General features: G+C 40.0%; 2 protein-coding genes across 6 annotated transcripts in view; both read right to left on the bottom strand.

Moving 5' to 3' along the window:
• LOC110607890 (receptor-like protein 13) overlaps positions 1 to 17,778 on the bottom strand; it is a 102,204-nt gene that overhangs the window by 29,976 nt on the left and 54,450 nt on the right. The window lies entirely within an intron of this gene.
• LOC110626368 (receptor like protein 21-like) lies at positions 15,086 to 17,715 on the bottom strand. Its single transcript, XM_021772208.2, has 2 exons — positions 17,489 to 17,715; positions 15,086 to 17,388 (listed from the first exon to the last, which is right to left on the bottom strand). The coding sequence occupies exons 1-2, from the start codon at positions 17,559 to 17,561 to the stop codon at positions 15,293 to 15,295; spliced, it is 2,169 nt and encodes a 722-aa protein (XP_021627900.1). The 5' UTR covers positions 17,562 to 17,715; the 3' UTR covers positions 15,086 to 15,292.

Here is a 17,778-nt window from a genome sequence, read left to right as displayed (position 1 = left end):
GTTAAAAACTATGACAATCTCAAGTCAAAGGATTAAAATATAACTATCTTGAGATTAACTTATGACAATAACCCATGTAGTGATCTCAGTGTGGGTCCATCCAATACTTTGTTCTCTAACAAGTATCTATGATTATTGAATTATATCAACATATACATAATCATCTCATGATTATTTGAAACAGTCCGGCCCAAACTGGCCCAAATAACTTTTGGGCCCACTTTCCACTTGGCCCAAAATGGTTAACCCAAGTTATTTAGTAGTTTCGTGCTATCTATTATATACAAATCAATTTTCTTTAAATCTACCGATGTGGGATGGGTCAGCTGCCACGGATCAGCTGCTGCAATTCCACAAGCAGGCAGCTGACCGTTACACTCGGTCCAATTGCGGCAGTTGACCATTGCACTCGGTCCCGCTAAATTTTGCGACGTCCTCGTCGCAATTGAATCAATTACAATTGCTAAGCAGGACCGGATCCTTGGGTATTGTGGTTCGCTAGTACCTCGGGCGGCTCCACCTCGTCTCTCACGGGTAGCCCTTTCCTCGCAGGCCCACTAGTTTCGCACAATTTGTCTGACCCAGGGTGGCTCTAATACCAATTGAAACAGCCCGGCCCAAACTGGCCCAAATAATTTTTGGGCCCACTTTCCACTTGGCCCAAAATGGTTAACCCAAGTTATTTAGTAGTTTCTTGCTAGCTATTATATACAAATCAATTTTCTTTAAATCTACTGATGTGGGACGGGTCAGCTGCCGCAATTCTGCAAGCAGGCAGCTGACCGTTACACTCGGTCCAATTGCAGCAGCTGACCGTTACATTATTAATCAATAATCATACTAGTCATATTTTATTATTATCACCATAATAATAAGTAACAAGGGATGTTAATCATTATTATGTAACATGCAAACAAATAATAATGATAATAAAACCTCTTTTATTAATAACCAAAATGACATACAAAAAAGTTCAAGATAATGGCCTAGGGCAAATACACTGATAATAGACTCACATTAATTGGCAATAGACCTAGTCCCACAAGGCCCATAAATCATAAGCGGCCTCTAGAAATAGATTATGACTATCCAATTAATATGAGGATCGATAGTCCGATAAAGCCGAATAAATAGAACATTTATTAATCCGTTTGTCACACAATATCTAGTTTGAATATAAGTCATGGTCAATGTCAAACTTATAATGTTCAAACTTATGATTTCTTGATCTCTAAGTAGAATGATAAAACCAAATAATATTGATTACACTATAAATTCATTGGAGCATGGCCATGCATTTCTCAGTTTCACTTATCGAGGGGTCCAGAAGATATCTCTTCAAAGAGAGGGACAAGTTCTATCTTGATTGTTTAATATCCTCTGCATGATTTCTATTATGCTCAATCATAACCTTTATGATTATCCGATTAAAGACAATATTTGGTTATGTCAAAACATAACAGTCCTTATATTGAAAACTATGACAATCTCAAGTGAAAGGATTAAAACATAACTATCTTGAGATTTACTTATGACAATAACCCATGTAGTGATCTCAGTGTGGGTTCATCCAATACTGTATTCTCTAACAAGTATCTATGATTATTGAATTATATCAACATATACATAATTATCTCATGATTATCAATCAATAATCATACTAGTTAAATTTTATTATTATCACAATAATAATAAGTAACCAGAGATGTTAATCATTATTATGTAACATGCAAATAAATAATAATGATAATAAAATCTCTTTCTTTAATAACAAAAATGACATACAAAAAGGTCTATGATAATAGCCTAGGGCAAATACACTAACAAAAAAGGGTTTTCAAAGGTGGATAGGTGATGCAAAGGGGTGCTTGATCACCCATGGGTGTGGCTAGTTCGCGAAGAGTCCTTTCTTGGGCCATTGGAGCTCTCACCTCGGCATTTTCAGCTTCAATTTCAGCGAAGACAACAGGTGGTTCAACTTCTCCAGGTGTTCGGTGGGGTGCTTTTAGTGCAGCAGCTTGCATACTAGCTGCTGTTGGTTCTGCTACTGGTGCAGCAAGTTGTGCAGCAGATTATGCAACAATTTCCAAGTCTGTTGCTATCTCTTCACTTGTTACAGATTGACTAGCGGTTGTCGAAACCGGTCAAAAATAACCTTTCTGGTTATTAATAATTTACAACTGTAGATAGTGGTGAAAGGATCGAATCCACAGGGAATTGAGAACTTACCTATTTTTCTTATCAAGACCAAGAGAATTAACTGAAACCAAAATAAACTGAAAGAGAAATAAACTGAAAATAGAATAAACTGAAACGAGATAAAACTGAAAACGAGATAAACTGAAAGCGAAATAAAAATAAATTGCAGTAAAAGTAAAATGGGGGGTTTGAGATTGATTTGATTAACAAACTATTGAAAGCAATTAAAATAAGCAAATAATAAAATAAAAGAGAAATAAATAATAAGAAAGCTCTAGTTGAAGAATTGAATCCACTTCAGTTGTTGGGATTGATCATTGACACTTAGTTTCTTTTGATTGATTCAATAGATTAGTTATGAAGATGGAAGACGCTTCTCACCACCATGTCTCTCCTTATGATTAAACCAATTAGGGAACGTCCTCTAATTAATTACTAATTAACAAATTGCCAAGGAACGTCCTTGGGCCTTAGGCATCAAACAATTGTTAATTGCATGAAGAAAGAGAGAGATCCAATCCTAACTACTCAAACGCATGAGATGTTGCTAGATCATACAATTTCCTTGGTTTTTATACCAAGTATTCTTATGTTTGAATAATCTAAGCAATTACGGACTTAAATCACCCAAACTAACATATTATTACTTTGCAATCAAGAATCAATTAGCCATATTGATCAAAACAACAAAGCAACAATGGAATTAAGCATGAGATTGTATGAATATTGAATAACAAAAGATAAACAATGTTTGATCAAGTCTCCCAATCCATAAAAAAACTAAAGCATCACCTAATCTTCAACTAGAATAAAAGATTTCAGCCTCTCATGGTTGAAACAAAACCAAAAATAAAAGAAAAGAAGAAAGGTAGAAGAAGAGATGTGAATCCCGTAGGTGTCTCCCAAGGGTAGTGTAAAGGTTGTGTGGAGGCTCCTTATGTGTCTTTTTATAGTTGAAAGTGCTGCCCTAGATCATACTTGCTTCCTAATTAGTGAAAAGGCTGCCCAAAGTGCTGAAAAGGAAAGAATCGCATTGCAAATTCTCCAGAAGGAAGGAGGGGCGCGGATCAAGCTGGTTCCCTGACCTGACTACTATGCTCTCTAACAAGAGCAAGAAACCCCTGACAACCTCTCCTAAACAACTCACGAGCCTGTAGGGCTGATATCAAACCTCTGGGTATCCTTACACTGTCCCCTCTAAGGACTACCTCTGATCCATCCAGATCACTAAACCGGTCTACCTTGTCTCTGCAATGCAAGGTAGCACCACAAGTAGAAAGCCAATCCATCCCTAGAATGATGTCATAAACTGTCAAATCTAGAACCACTAGGTCGGCTGGAAGGCATCTACCCTCAACATACTCTGAACTATACTGACAGACTGACTCTGTCACAGATGGATCACACTTGGGTCCATTGACCCAAAGAGAACACTCTAACCCAGAAGCTATCAACCCACTCTAACTACGGCTCTCAAAGCAACAAGGAAAGAGAAACATCAGAGTCCACTAGTACACACACATCAGAACATGAGAGAGTGAGATTACCTGTCACCGCCATGTCTGATGTGTCAGCCTCCTGCTGGGTCATGGTGAAGATCCGTGCCGGAGCCGATGGATCTTCTCCGAGGGAACCTACTGAAGAAGGGGCCACCCCTCTTCCTCTGCCTTTGCCCTGCATCGAGGCTGAAGCTACTGGTTGAGCTATACTATCTGAAGCTGTCTGCTAGGACCGTGCTAACAAGGTCTTAGTGGGACACTCATGTGCCATATGCCCCTCCTACCCGCACCTGAAACATGCCGTTGTCCTACTCCGACAGACTCCCTAGTGCGGCCTACCGCACCTCGTACATCTGGAGCTATCCCAACCAGAGCTCGAGCCATCACTTAATCCCAGACCAAACTTAAACCTGTTCCAAAACTTGCTCTTCCTCGACCTTCTGAGGCCTCTGCTTCCCTTTTTACTCTTTACAGCAGTCTCACCCAGAGAGGAGAGATCAACATTCTCTGTCCCCGGGGTTTTAAAACCTGAGGATTCTGCCACCTGCTGTTTAACTGACAACTCGATGATGGCACTAGCCTCCATCTTTCTGGCTGCATCCACTATGGAGTGGAAACTCTCCCTTTCTGCAGCTAAGATCAGGGAGGAATACCTAGAGTGAAGTCTCATGGTATACCTCCTAGCTTTCTTCTGATCTGTATCATATGCTTGTCCCACGTACTGGAGCAACTCAAGGAACTTGTCTGTGTACGCATCTACACTCATGTTCTCTGTCTGCCTTAGCTGCTCAAACTCAATCACCTTGAGCTCCCTTGAACTGTCTGGAAAAGCCCATCCTGCAAACTCATTGGCAAACTGATCCCAGGATAAGCTCTCCATCATTGGGTCCACATAGTTTTTGAACCATTCTCTTGCTTTCTTGCATTTTAATGTGAACCCTGCCATCTGAATGGCTCTACTGTCACTTGCTCCCAGCTCATCAGCTATCATCTTTACCGTTCTGAGATACTCAAAAGGGTCATCACTTGTTTCAAACTTGGGGGCATCCAACTTCAGGTAATCTGTCATCTTTACTTTACCCCCAACTGATGAGCTAGGTTTGGATGTCTGAACATCCGGGACTACTGGTTCTACTGGTGGAGGAGGAGGTGCAGCATTCCCTGGACTAGGGTTTGCTGGACCTGGGAAAAAGGGTGAGGGTGGAAACATGGGATACTGTGGATATGGCGAGTAAAAGGGAGGATAGGGCATAAAGGTGGGATATGGGTTATAGCTAAAGAAATCCGATGTACCTCCCATCGAATACCCTGGCCCTTGTGGGTAGGGTGGGTACTGTGGTGGAACAAAACCCGAGGCCTGAGTGCCTCCTTGGGACTCTCCCATATCCTCGCCTGACATACCCATGCCCAAACTATCATCTCTTCTCTGTTCATCCTCCTCTGATTCCCTCACATCCACTGACATACCATCCTGAACTACTCCTCTCCTGCTCACATCAAAAGACCTTCTAGGGTCCCTTGATGTAACTTCTCTGCTTGATCCACATGACATTGCCCTTGGCAATGCAGGGGAATGGGCATCCATGCCCTCGTACTCTGGTGGAGCTCCAGTCAATCGTGCAGATTGACAAGTTCCTCTCATCTTACCTCTCTGAAAAAAAAACAACACATAAACACTTAAACATAACATCATATAGTTCATGTGAAAACACATGAATCCTTATCTCACATAGCATACATACCATTAATGCACATGTATAAAATCATGGCATTTCACATCATCATGCAAGACAGGACTCTATATCCTATCCTAGTGGACATGATTTTTCTTATTGTGCTTGCCCTTCTATGACCTCTATGAGCCCAACACACTCTAGGTCCGACCATGTGAACCTAGGGCTCTGATACCAATCTGTAACGACCCGGAAACCGGACCGCTACCGGCGCTAGGATCCAGATCGACTTAAGGTCACCGGGACCTGTAGCAAGCCTGCTATATACTCTGTACCTCTAATGGAATCCCATACATGATCAAACATACTCATGAAAAGGCATAAAGCTTTTCACAAAAACCAAGCTTTTCCTGTGCATGCACTAACACTGTAATATAAAACCCCTACTGGAGCCCTCATCAAATGCTCCAGGCGGGTCCATCATAACATACATCAAGCCTGGTCAACATAACTCATCATAAAACATACCTATAGATCATGTATAACACAGGGATTAACCATACACATTAGGGTCAAGCGCAATTCTAAACCTCAATACATTATTTTTACATTACATCACTGTACATAATACATGTCCACTGCTATACTATTACATGGCATAACCAAGCATACCCTCACTCTTCTTGACTCCTTGCTATCCCTGATCCTGCAAAACTGGGGTTAGGGGAAAGGGGTGAGCTAAAAAGCCCAGTGAGCAGAACAATAAAACATTATTAAAACATATGCTATCATGGAATGCATCACATCACAGCAAATCACATCAAGGATGGAATTGTCACCAATAACCCTCTGCACATCTAATAGATGTCCAGCCCACAACGGGGCTCCTCAGGACTGCCTCTCAATCATAGTACAGTATATCATGTCCAACTATGCCAGGGGCGATAAGGCCTCAACTGGTCTTCTCTTACAGTCCAACTATGCCAGGGGCACTACGGCCTTACATGGTCTTCTCTTATATATAACATGTTGCCAGGGGCGACTCTGCCTTACCTGGTCTTTCTACCTCATCTCATATCATGTTATATCATATCCTCTCATGCCATATCCTAGTGAGGGCTAGAGGATCATCCAATATTCATCCACATCATCTTCATCATATAATGCAATGCAACATATTCGTGAATTCTAATGCAATCAACCTATTGCATAATCATGATGCATGAAACATGCTAAAAGCATTTGATTTCTCAATTAAAAAGATAAAGTTTAGTTCTACTCACCTCTGGCTGACGCTCTACTGACTCTGGAGCAGCTAACTCACTACTAGTCACCTCTGTCTCTCAGGTCTGATCCTATACAGGTAGACATCAGATGAGGGACCCAACATACTCTATCAGGACTCTAAACATCCCCCCCAAAAATCCCCTCAAACATCAACAAAACATGCATACAAAACACTCATGAAAAGGCTGGACAGGGCACTTTCGGCGGCAGGTTCGGCGGCCGAAAGTCCCTCCAGAGACGAAACTCAGGTATTTTCAGTGGCATCTTCGGCTGCCGAAAGTCCTGTCCAGAGACGAAAGTCTCCCTCCTTCGGCGGTGTAACGCCCCGGAAATCCGGACCGCTACCGGCGCTAGGATCCAGATCGGCATAAGGCCGCCGGGACCCGTAGCAAGCCTAACATGTACCTGTAAACCTGTTTAATCCCATACATGATCAACCATCATACATAAAAATTAAAACTTTTCTTTTATACATGTGATCAATCACCAACTCAACCTGTGCATACTCTGAACATATACATAAATAAAGTCCCTCTGTGGGATCTCATCAAAGCCTCGAAGGGCTATACATCATGTGTTGAGTTAGTTTTGCATAAACATCATATCATAAGATCATGTACATAAAATAAAAGGGATTAGCAATACATTATGGTCAAGCACAACTCTATCCTCAATAACATAATTACACAACTGTTCAAAACTCTACATTACATTCTTATCATTGTCATGTCCACAAACTCTAACTATTACATACATATGACTTTTCTCTTCTTTGCTTCTCTATCAATCCCGTACCTGCAAACCTGGGGTTTAGGGGAGAGGGGTGAGCTAGATGCCCAGTGAGTAGAACTATAAAAAGAATATTTAAAACATGCTATAATGGAATGCATCATTGCACAAACATTTCACATCATGGACGGACTGACTCAAAAATTCCTCAGCTCCATGCCCGGCCCTATTATGGGCACCACAGGACTTCGTATTGCCCGGCCCTATTATGGGCACCACAGGACTTCGTAACTCGGAGCTATTGCCCGGCCCTATTATGGGCACCACAGGACTTTGTACACAGGGCTAGTGAGTCGTGCAATGTCCATCCTCATCAACCACAATATAACAATGCAATGTAGCATATTCGTGATTCTAATGCAAACATCCTATATTATAGTCATGATGCATGAAACATGATAAAACATTCACTTTCTTAATTTAGAAAAAGGTTAAGTATAGTTCCACTCACCTCTGGCTGACTCTGTCAAACTCTCAACAGCTGGCTCACTGCTGGGGTCCTTGGTTCCTCGGGTCCGAACCTACACAGGTGGACTCCAATGAGGGACCAAACACATATAAACATATCTCTAATATATCCCCCAAAAACCCCCTAAAACATCATGAAAACATCACAGAAAATATGCATGAAATGGCTGAACAGGGCACCTTCGGCGGCACCTTCGGCGGCCGAAAGTCCTGGACAGAGACGAAACTCAGCTAGGTTCGGCGGCACCTTCGGCGGCCGAAAGTGCCAGACAGAGACGAAAGTCTCTTTTCGGGGGCACCTTCGGCAGCCGAAAGCTGCCTTCACAAGAGGGGTTCGGCGGCCGAAACTCCCTTCGGCTGCCGAACCTGGTTTCTGCCAAACGGCAGAAACTTGGTTCAAATGAACCTCCTGCCTCCCAAAACCACAGATCATGCATATTTCTCAACCAAAACATACATACAAGTTCCTAGGGGCCTCAAACATGCATATACCCCATCTACAACACTTCATACACACACAATCAAGCTACATTGCTCAAAATCTCAACATATGTCCTAACATGCATTTCTACCCATAGATCTTACTTAAAACTTGTTTAAAATCATACTTAAAACATTAAAATACATGAAAACATTTTATAAAAACATGCTTTTACCCTTCTAGAGGTTTCCGACACCCAAATTCCACCGGACGGTAGGAATTCCGATACCGGAGTCTAGCCGGGTATTACAGGCGGCATGTTCGGCGGCCGAAACCCCCCTCCAGAGACGAAAGTCCAAACTTTCGGGGGCAAGTTTAGGCAACCAGAACAACCTCCTCAAGGGGTTCGGCGGCCGAACCTTGCTTCGGCAGCCGAACCTGAGTTCGCCAAGAAGGCAGAACTCGATCCAACCTCATGTCTCCAGCCTCTAAAACCCTTCCAAAACATGCATAACCCAACAACAAGCTCACAAACACATACATATACCCTTCTTCATGCATATAGAGGCCTAGAACTAGCTCAAGACCCCAAAAACAACACATATGGCTTATGATCAACATAAACCCTAACCATGCAAACCATGCAAAACCCATGCAAAACTCACTAAAAACCCTTCAAAACATACTTTAAACACAAGGGAAGATGAGAATCCATGCTTACCTCTTGAAGATCTAGAGGATTGATTGTGCTAACTCAGAGCTTGTGAAGGAAGAAAATCCACAGTCTCCAAGTCTCTCAACTTTGCCCTTTTTTTGCTCAAAACCTCAAAACCCAAGTTAAAAACTCATAAAAACTTGCATGATTTGAAGAACAAAGTAAAAATCAACCAAAGGAGGACAAGAACCTACCCTTGACCAAAAAGAGAGCAAAACACACTCCATTTCCAGTCAAAGGGGCTTTTATAGGTGGCCAACCGCCTTTCCTTCGGCGGCAAAGCTACATGCAAAAATCCACCACGTTCGGCGGCCGAAGTGGAGATTCGGGGGCAGCAAAAGCCAACCACTTTCGGCGGCCGAATCTAACTTTCGGCGGCCGAACCTGGCAAAACCTCCTTGGTCTCTTCCTTTCAAAACTCAAATTTTCTTAATTAAAATCATAAAAACATTTAAAAGCATTTTAGAAAACCTTTACTTTACCCTTCTAGAGAGCTTCGACATCCAGGATTCCTGGATTCCAAAGGAGATTCCGCCGAAAATTAGGAATTCCGATACTGGGATCTAGCCGGGTATTACAATCTCGAACCTCCAAGACTTCTGAGTCAAATTTTTCCTCTACCGAGCTTGGCTCTGCCACAGTGGCCATGTACACTGCTCTCGCTTCTTCTTAGCGCCCCCGAACTACTCCCACTCCTGCTTCTGTTGGGAACTTCAAGGTTAAGTACCTTATGCTGGTTACTATCTCAAATCATACAGCACAGGCCTCCCCAGTATCGCGTTGTAGTTTAAAGGAAGCTTTACCACCAAGAACACTGCATAGTGAGTTCGGGTCGAGGGTGCTTCCCCTAAGGTCAGAGCCACCTTTACTTTTCCTTCCACAGGTATCTGAACTCCTCCGATCCCCCTCACGGGTGCTTGATCTCGTACTAATTGCTCTTCCGGTATCCCCATCTGCTGGAAAACCCTATACGGTAGTAAGTTTACCTTGCTCCCGTCGTCAACTAGGATCTTCCGAACTCGAAAGTTGTGAATGACAGCTTCAATGACTAGGGCATCATCATGGGGCATTTGGATGCCGTGAGCATCCTCTGGGGAGAAATAGATGACCGCTGGAGAATGTTGGACTATCTGCATGACTTCATTGTTGTTGCTCTCTCCATCTCGCCACCTCTTCCTTCCTCTTCTGCTCATCCGACCTCCCGTGCCTCCTTCAATCATATTAATGGTCCCATTGGAACCATCATTAACAGGTCCTGCCCCCAGCCTGCGAGGCCTCTTCGCTGCAGGGTTTTGTTGAGGTCTTTCTCCTTCGGGTTTCTTCACAAAGTTGCGGAGATGCCCCCTCTTTATCAGTCTTTCAATCTCGTTGATCAACTGATAGTAATCATTGGTATCATGACCATGAGTGCGGTGATACTGACAGTATTTGTCAGGATCTCTCTGGCTTGCGTCTGCTCTCAGAGGCTTGGGCCACTGGAGGAATTCCTTGTCTTACACGGCCACGAGCACCTCGGCTCTGGACGCGTTGAGAGGTGATACTGCCTCTGGGACCCGAGGTGGTGGTGGTCTCTGCTCTCTTCTTTCCCAAGGCTGCCTGTATGCCTCGGGCCCTCTATTTTGTCTTCTTTCGTGCCTGTCCGACCTCTTTTCTTTCGAGGCCTTTCCCTTGTCTGCTGTTTCCCTTGCGAACCTGCTGGTGGTTAAGGTATCGTCTTGCCTTATATACTTTTCTGCTCTCTTCATCAACTCTGCCAAGGAGGTCGGTGGCTTTCTGCACAAGGAACCAAAGAACTCTGGGGAGGTGGTCCCTTTCTGCATTGCCTCTACAGCTCTATTCTCATCCAGCTCAGGGATCTGTAGGGCCTCCGTATTGAAATGGGCTACATATTCTCGTAGGGACTCATTCCTTCTCTGCCTGACCATCTCCAGGTAGCTGGTTTTCCTATCAGCCGGTACTCCTGTTATAAACCGGTTGATGAAGGAGCTAGCTAGGTCGCCAAAACTTCCAATACTCCCTGCCTCCAGATTATTAAACCAAGCCCTTGCTGGGCCTGTGAGTGTAGTAGGGAATACCTTGCACATCAAAGCATCCGATAAGGTCTGCAACTCCATGAAGGTTTTGTAACTCAGGATGTGTTCCCTCGGGTTTTCTGCTCCATCATACGCCGCCATTGGTGGCATCATGAATTTTTTAGGAATGGTTTCTTATTGAATCCATCCTGAGAAAGGTGACGACGTGGGCAGGAGAGCATGGCTGTGGTCTTTTGCTCCCAGTTCTGCCAACAACTGTTCCTTCATTCTTCGTAGCTTTTGGTCTACGTCTTCCTCCTCCTGCCTAGGCCTTTTCTCTAGGCAATATCCTTCCCTCCATTCCTCACTCTCTGCTCTCATGATCGTTCCCGCGGAGTAGCTCTCCACTTTTTCATTTTCTATTAGCTCTCTCACCTTTCTACCATGAGCTCTAGCCGCCGGTTTTGCTTCTCCACCGGCTTCTCTGCTTCTCTCCTCCATTCCTTTGTTACTTTGTTGGGGAACTGGATGGTTGAAAGTTGGCTGGGGTTCGTGAGTTTGAATCCCTTCGGCGACAGGTGATATATTTAATGGGGGTATTGAGGCCCCTTTGCTGCATTATTTGCCCCAACCACTGGGCTGTGTTTTGCAACTGCAAGGCCATAGTTTGAAGGTCTTGGTTTGTCATGGTGGATCCGGGTATGTTCCCTGCCGAGCTCGGCGAGGGATTAAGGGTCATGGGTGGTTGGTTGATGGGTGTTGTAGGGCTAGAAAAAGAGAACTATTGCCCTTCAGGGGCAGAGCTCAAGTCGTTGGGCATGTTGGTAGTGTGATTATCATTGTGGATCTCAGTGGGTGTTGTAAGAATGGAACTCCGGTGATGAAAAGATTTCCTTCGTTCCCACAGACGGCGCCAATTGATATTCTGAGATCTAGAAAATAGGATTACAATGGTTTGGTTAAGCTTATTTGGAGAGGGCATACCTCCTCTCCTCTTTATCCTTTTTCCCTTTGCTTGTTAGTGACGTCCCATGGCCTGTCTACTACAGGGACGCCTGTCTCTGTCATTCAGGTCCGTACGCAAAGCAGTGTCAGTCCCCCTTGCTCATGTCAGGCGGCCATTTAATTCCCCCCAGTACGCGTGCGAAGAGGGCTACGAAAAGACTGGGCCTGCTACCCTTCCTTGGGTCCCATCACAGGGCTGGCTTCATTCCTGTGGGCCCTGGGCTTGCAAACGGCCCAGGTCGGCAGATACCCTTAGGTCCGGTCCACTGCAGCTGGGCAGGCCTCCTCGAGATGTTCCGGGCTCGGGGCTAGCCTCGTTATCCTGGGCCCTAACCCGGCCTGAGAGGTGGAAAGACCCAACGGTTATCAGATAGTATAGAGACACTCATTAATTGGTCTCTTAATTTTAAAAAATACATTAAAATGTTTCTAACATTTTAAAAATTTTATTAATTAGTCTTTCATTAATTTTAACCGCTAAATATTTTTAGAATTTTATTAAGTCTTTACAAACTTATTTTAATATTTTTAAAATTATAGTCCAGAAAATGATTATTAACGTATATGATAGTTTACATGGTTCTTTTCCTTTCGGTCTCTCTCTCACCATCATTTCCATTCGTCTCTCCACGTCTTTATCTATCCAAATATTACAATTATAAATAATTTCATATATCCTTATTAATACTTAATGCAGTTATTTAAATTTTATTTGTTTGTGAAAAATAATCTATATTTAAAAAAATTAATCAAATAAAATATTTTATAATAAAATAATTTATTTTTATTATTTAATTTTAATTTAAAAATTAATATATATTAATAATTTTATATATTAATATTTTAATAAAAATCTTAAAATACAAAAAATAATATATTTTTATTTTGTTAAAAAAAATATTTTTTGCTAATTATTTTTTTTATTGACTTAAATATTAAATATTAAAAATGTAAAATATTTTTTTTAAAAAGGATTGTGGAAAACTAAGATCATTTGCGTACAAAATAAATTAATATAATTTTTTATGATTGAAGTACTAAAAAAAATACAATAAAAATCATGACAGTGAAACTTGGATTTTTTTTATTTTTTATTTTTGAGTCTTTGCAACGAATAATTAAGTTGAGCTTTCTTTGAGCATCGTATTTTTAGAATTCTGGTCCTAGAAGAGAACTTTCATGCTTCGGATGAGTGTGTGTTTTCATCAATTCATTTTAACTATTTTTGATAATATGTTTTTTAATTAATAATGGAATTAATTTAATTAATAATGGTCTCTTGTTCTCTGCTTTTCTGTATTTGCTTCGTCGCTTCTCGGCTGCTGTTTGTGGAGGCTTCACTTGGTTCCTTGCTGCTCTTTATGAATGCCTGGGTTTTGTTGTTTTGATTTTGGTTTGTTTTCATTGTTTTGAGTAACCTTTGGTATCTTTTCTATAGCTGGTTTTTAGGAGGTTTTGTTGCATCTTTGTGATGTGTATTGGTTTCCTGAAGTAACTAATGCTGCTGGTTTAATTTGTTAGCGTTGTTTGTTTATTGCATCGAGGTTTTCCAGGTTTTTTCACTTAGCATAACATGTTGGGGCTAATTTTGTTCTAAGTTTGGATCTTAGTGGCGTGTGACCTACTAAGTTTTTCCTGGATTTTTAATAAAATTTTCTTTATCAAAAGATTTCACAATACTTATGTATTATATTTATCTAAATTTCTTGCCTTTTTTCTGGAGCTCAATCTTAGTTGTTTGCACTCATAATGGTTTGTAGGCGGACTTGTTGGGATCCCCAGTTGTGAGACCTGATGATATAGAGACAACAGCTCTTGGAGCGGCCTATGCTGCTGGTTTGACTATGGGGATTTGGAAAGAGGAGAAGATATTTGCTTCTGGAGAAAAGGCTAAGACGGATACCATTTTCCGCCCCTTAATAGATGAAGAGCTAAGGAAGAAGAGGGCGGATTCTTGGTTCAAAGCCGTGGAAAGGACTTTTAGCTTGGCTGATCTTTCAATATGAAAAACTTCATGGTGGTGCTGCTGTATGCCCCTTTTCTTTCCCCTTGGCTTTGCATTCAAATGACTAAGATAAATCCTTAATAGATAAATTATTAATTCCTATGTTAATATTGATGTGGATTTTGAAATAATAAATTTAATTAGCCCGTTGTTTTACCTGCTGATATTCTGCACATCTTCGAACTGATGCATTATTTACTAAATTAGAAATCACATGTTAATGTGTCGTCCCTCTTGGTAAATTTATTGTATTGAAACTTTCTGTTTTCTTAATGCTTGGCCACCTAAGATTTTTTCTGGCAGCTCTCTGCATTTTTGGCTTATGAACATGGGAGATTTTTTGTTCTGAATTCTTGATTGTCATTGATTCAGAAGGTGAACAAATGATATTTTAATTTCTTATTTACGAAAAACAACTTGTTTAGTTTAGTGAAGAAGTGAATAGAGAAACTATTTCACTAAATCAATGTCAAGATCGGTTAATTCAATTTTCAAACAAGTGACTCGTTAGTATGTTGTAATTCTGACCTAACCTTAAGAAATAGTTACTCAGATTTAAACTTATCAAGTATTTCAAACAAGTGAATCCTCAATTTTTTACTTTTCAATAGTACAAAGGAAATTTAACCAGATGAAGTACAAGTAACAAAAACCAAAAATCAATGCATGAATGTGACTTAATTTTCCTCTTGTATTATGCGACAAGTTGACATAACTGAATTGGAATAGTACCAGCCAAATGATTTCCTTTCAGCAAAAAAAATTAAAAATTGAGAAGTGAAGTTATTGAATTAAGAATTTTGTTGGACAGATTATTGTCTCTGATATCCAATATTGTTAAAATATTGAAGAGTTGAGTACAGATTTTGGTACAAACCCATGTATTTTGTATTTTGTAATTTCAGTGAAGTAGGTATTAATCCAGTCAAATAGTTGTAAAAAAGGTCTATAAAATTGGGTGAGAGAGTAATAAACAAGTTTCGGCTCAAGTCTAAATGCTTTAGCTTATTCAATTTTTCTTTTTATTAGACTATTTATAATTAAAATTTCTAATATAAATTAAATCACAATCAATTTTACATATTCGATTTAAAATTAATTTGGTGATTAATACTCAAAATTGTTATAAATACAACAATCGTAAATTCACATTACCAATCCAAGCACTATTAGCTCTAGATGATCTAAGAACTGATTACATTAATTAATGGTATGAAAATTAGACAAATAACTTCACTAAATTATCATACAAAAAATAATAACATGAAAATAGATGTTGTCTAGTATGATAGATCAATTTCTGTTGCCAATAAGGATTGACATATAAAATGATGATGACAGACAAAAAGAACATTATAAAAGTTACTGAAAAACTTGCAAGGAAAATCTCGCGATCAATTTCATACCATTTCCCACTTGCTTCTTGTGGTGACTCCATTTGTGATGGAGATGGTTCATCATTATCATCGTGGCATTTTCTTCTCACTTGAGTTCCGCAAAGAAATGGGTTCCCTTCATAACTTTTACTCTCAAATGTACTGAACTGTCCTTTCATGTCTGGAATTCTGCCTGATAAATTATTGTGGGCCACGCTAAATGCCTCTAGAAAGTTCAGATTGATCAATTCTACTGGAATTTGTCCGCTTAAAATGTTATAGGAGAGATCCAAACTTTCTATTTGGGACAAATTTGCAAAAGATCTCGGAATAGATCCTATCAATTGATTGTGTGATAGGTTTAATGCATGAATTTGACATAGCGCTCCAAGTTCATATGGGATTTCACCCGTTAAGTTATTATTTGACAAATCTAATCCAGACATATAGTTAAGAGCCTTATTCTTATATGTGTCGGCTCTATATTTTGTAACAAACTCACTTTCTTCATCAATCTCGCCATAAAAAATATCTGTGTTATCCAAGAGAGTTTTACTGCTACCCCCATATCCTATCCCCCATGCAAAAAGTATGTCGCTGAATGGAGGATCATAGGGATGTCCTTCTCCTTCCCCTCCAAATGAGAGATTATATAAGCAATGGGGTATAGACCCAGAAAAGGAGTTCCTTGAGAGATCCAATAAGCTGACATTATTCAGCTGACACAACCAATTTGGAATGAAGCCATTGAAATGATTTCCTCGTAATAAAAGAACTCGTAAACCACTTAAATTCTCACCAGATTTATTAAAAATGGTGCCCGACAATTCGTTGTCGCTTACGTCTAATAAGTTCAGTGTTGAAATATTAACCCAAGCTTCAGGTATTGAACCACTGAATCTATTACCTTGCAAATTTATTTGTCGCAAAGAATTTTCATTGGAGCAAGAAGGTAACAACCCAGAAAAAGAATTATAAGAAAGGTCTAGATATTCTATTCCTGTTGAAAGAAGTTGGCATGAAATCTGACCTTGAAAAAAATTATGACGCAAATTGAGATATCCCAATCCTGTGAAGTTACTCATCCAGTGTGGAATCTCACCGTGCAATCGATTGTTGCTCAAATGTAACACCTCTGGGCCATAACTTTGATGACTAAAATTGGTGAATAAACTTGATAGGGTTCCTTCGAATTGGTTGTCATGCAATTCCAAATCAGCAATTCGAGTCAAATTAAATAATGCTATCTGACCATGAAAATTATTATGAGATAACCTCAAATAGCTCAAGGAAATGCAATTTGAAAGCAGTCTCTCTGGAACTTCCCCTGAAAAATTGTTATGAGACAAATCTAAAGCGATCAATTTACAATCATCCCCAGCAGAAAAAAGAAGATCACCTTCAAAATGGTTTGCGGCTAAATTAAGATATTGTATGCTCGGAAGCATATTTGTCCCAATTTCAAGCTGGCCATTGAAAGAATTATTCTTTAGATCTAGGATCTCAAGTCCTCCATTGTTTTGAAGTAACCAATAAGGAAATCTTCCTTTTAGTTTGTTGTGAGAAAGGTCAAGTACTTCCAATTTGAATTGGTGAAACAAAAACTCAGGAATACTTTCGAGACCACAATCTTGCATTATAAGAGCCCTTAACTGAAATGATGGAATCCAACCATTCTCAAATGTAATTTTGTTGCCACTTAATCCAATCACCTCAAGGCTAGAATAATTGACAGAGAATATGCCATCGAGATGATTATGACTAAGATCAAGATATTGGAGCTTAGGTGGCCAAAATGAAGGAAGATATCCTGTTAGTTGGTTTTCAGACAGATGTAGGAATGTGAGAGATGTCAAATTGCCAAGGCATTGAGGAAGAGTGCCTCCAAATTCATTAAAGCTGAGATCTAAAAGTTGAAGATCTTTTAAACCACACAAACCTATATTATAACAAATAAAAGGATTACTAACATTAACATCTTCTCTCTATAAATGATTATCACAAAATTGAAATTTGGCTGTGTTTCAAGTAAAACTTACTTTGCTTTGATAAAGAGCCACTGAGTTTATTATCATATAAATATAATGCTTTCAGAGAAAGTGGAGCCCACATATCTTCCGGAATACATCCAGTGAAATCATTGTCCCCCAAATTCAAAGTCTCTAACCTTTTGAAAGTTGAAAAGTCTATATAACTAAAGAAATTAGATCGACTAATTTACAATAATAAAATAAATGGTTCTAAATAAAATAATTGATATACATATTGATTTTTATAATAAATTAAAAGTAAATGGTAACGTTTTACGTAAAATAAATTAAAATTAATC

This window comes from Manihot esculenta, chromosome 11 (genome assembly GCF_001659605.2).
Source record: "Manihot esculenta cultivar AM560-2 chromosome 11, M.esculenta_v8, whole genome shotgun sequence".
NCBI classification, from domain to species: domain Eukaryota; kingdom Viridiplantae; phylum Streptophyta; class Magnoliopsida; order Malpighiales; family Euphorbiaceae; genus Manihot; species Manihot esculenta.
This window is presented reverse-complemented; position numbering and strand designations above follow the sequence as displayed.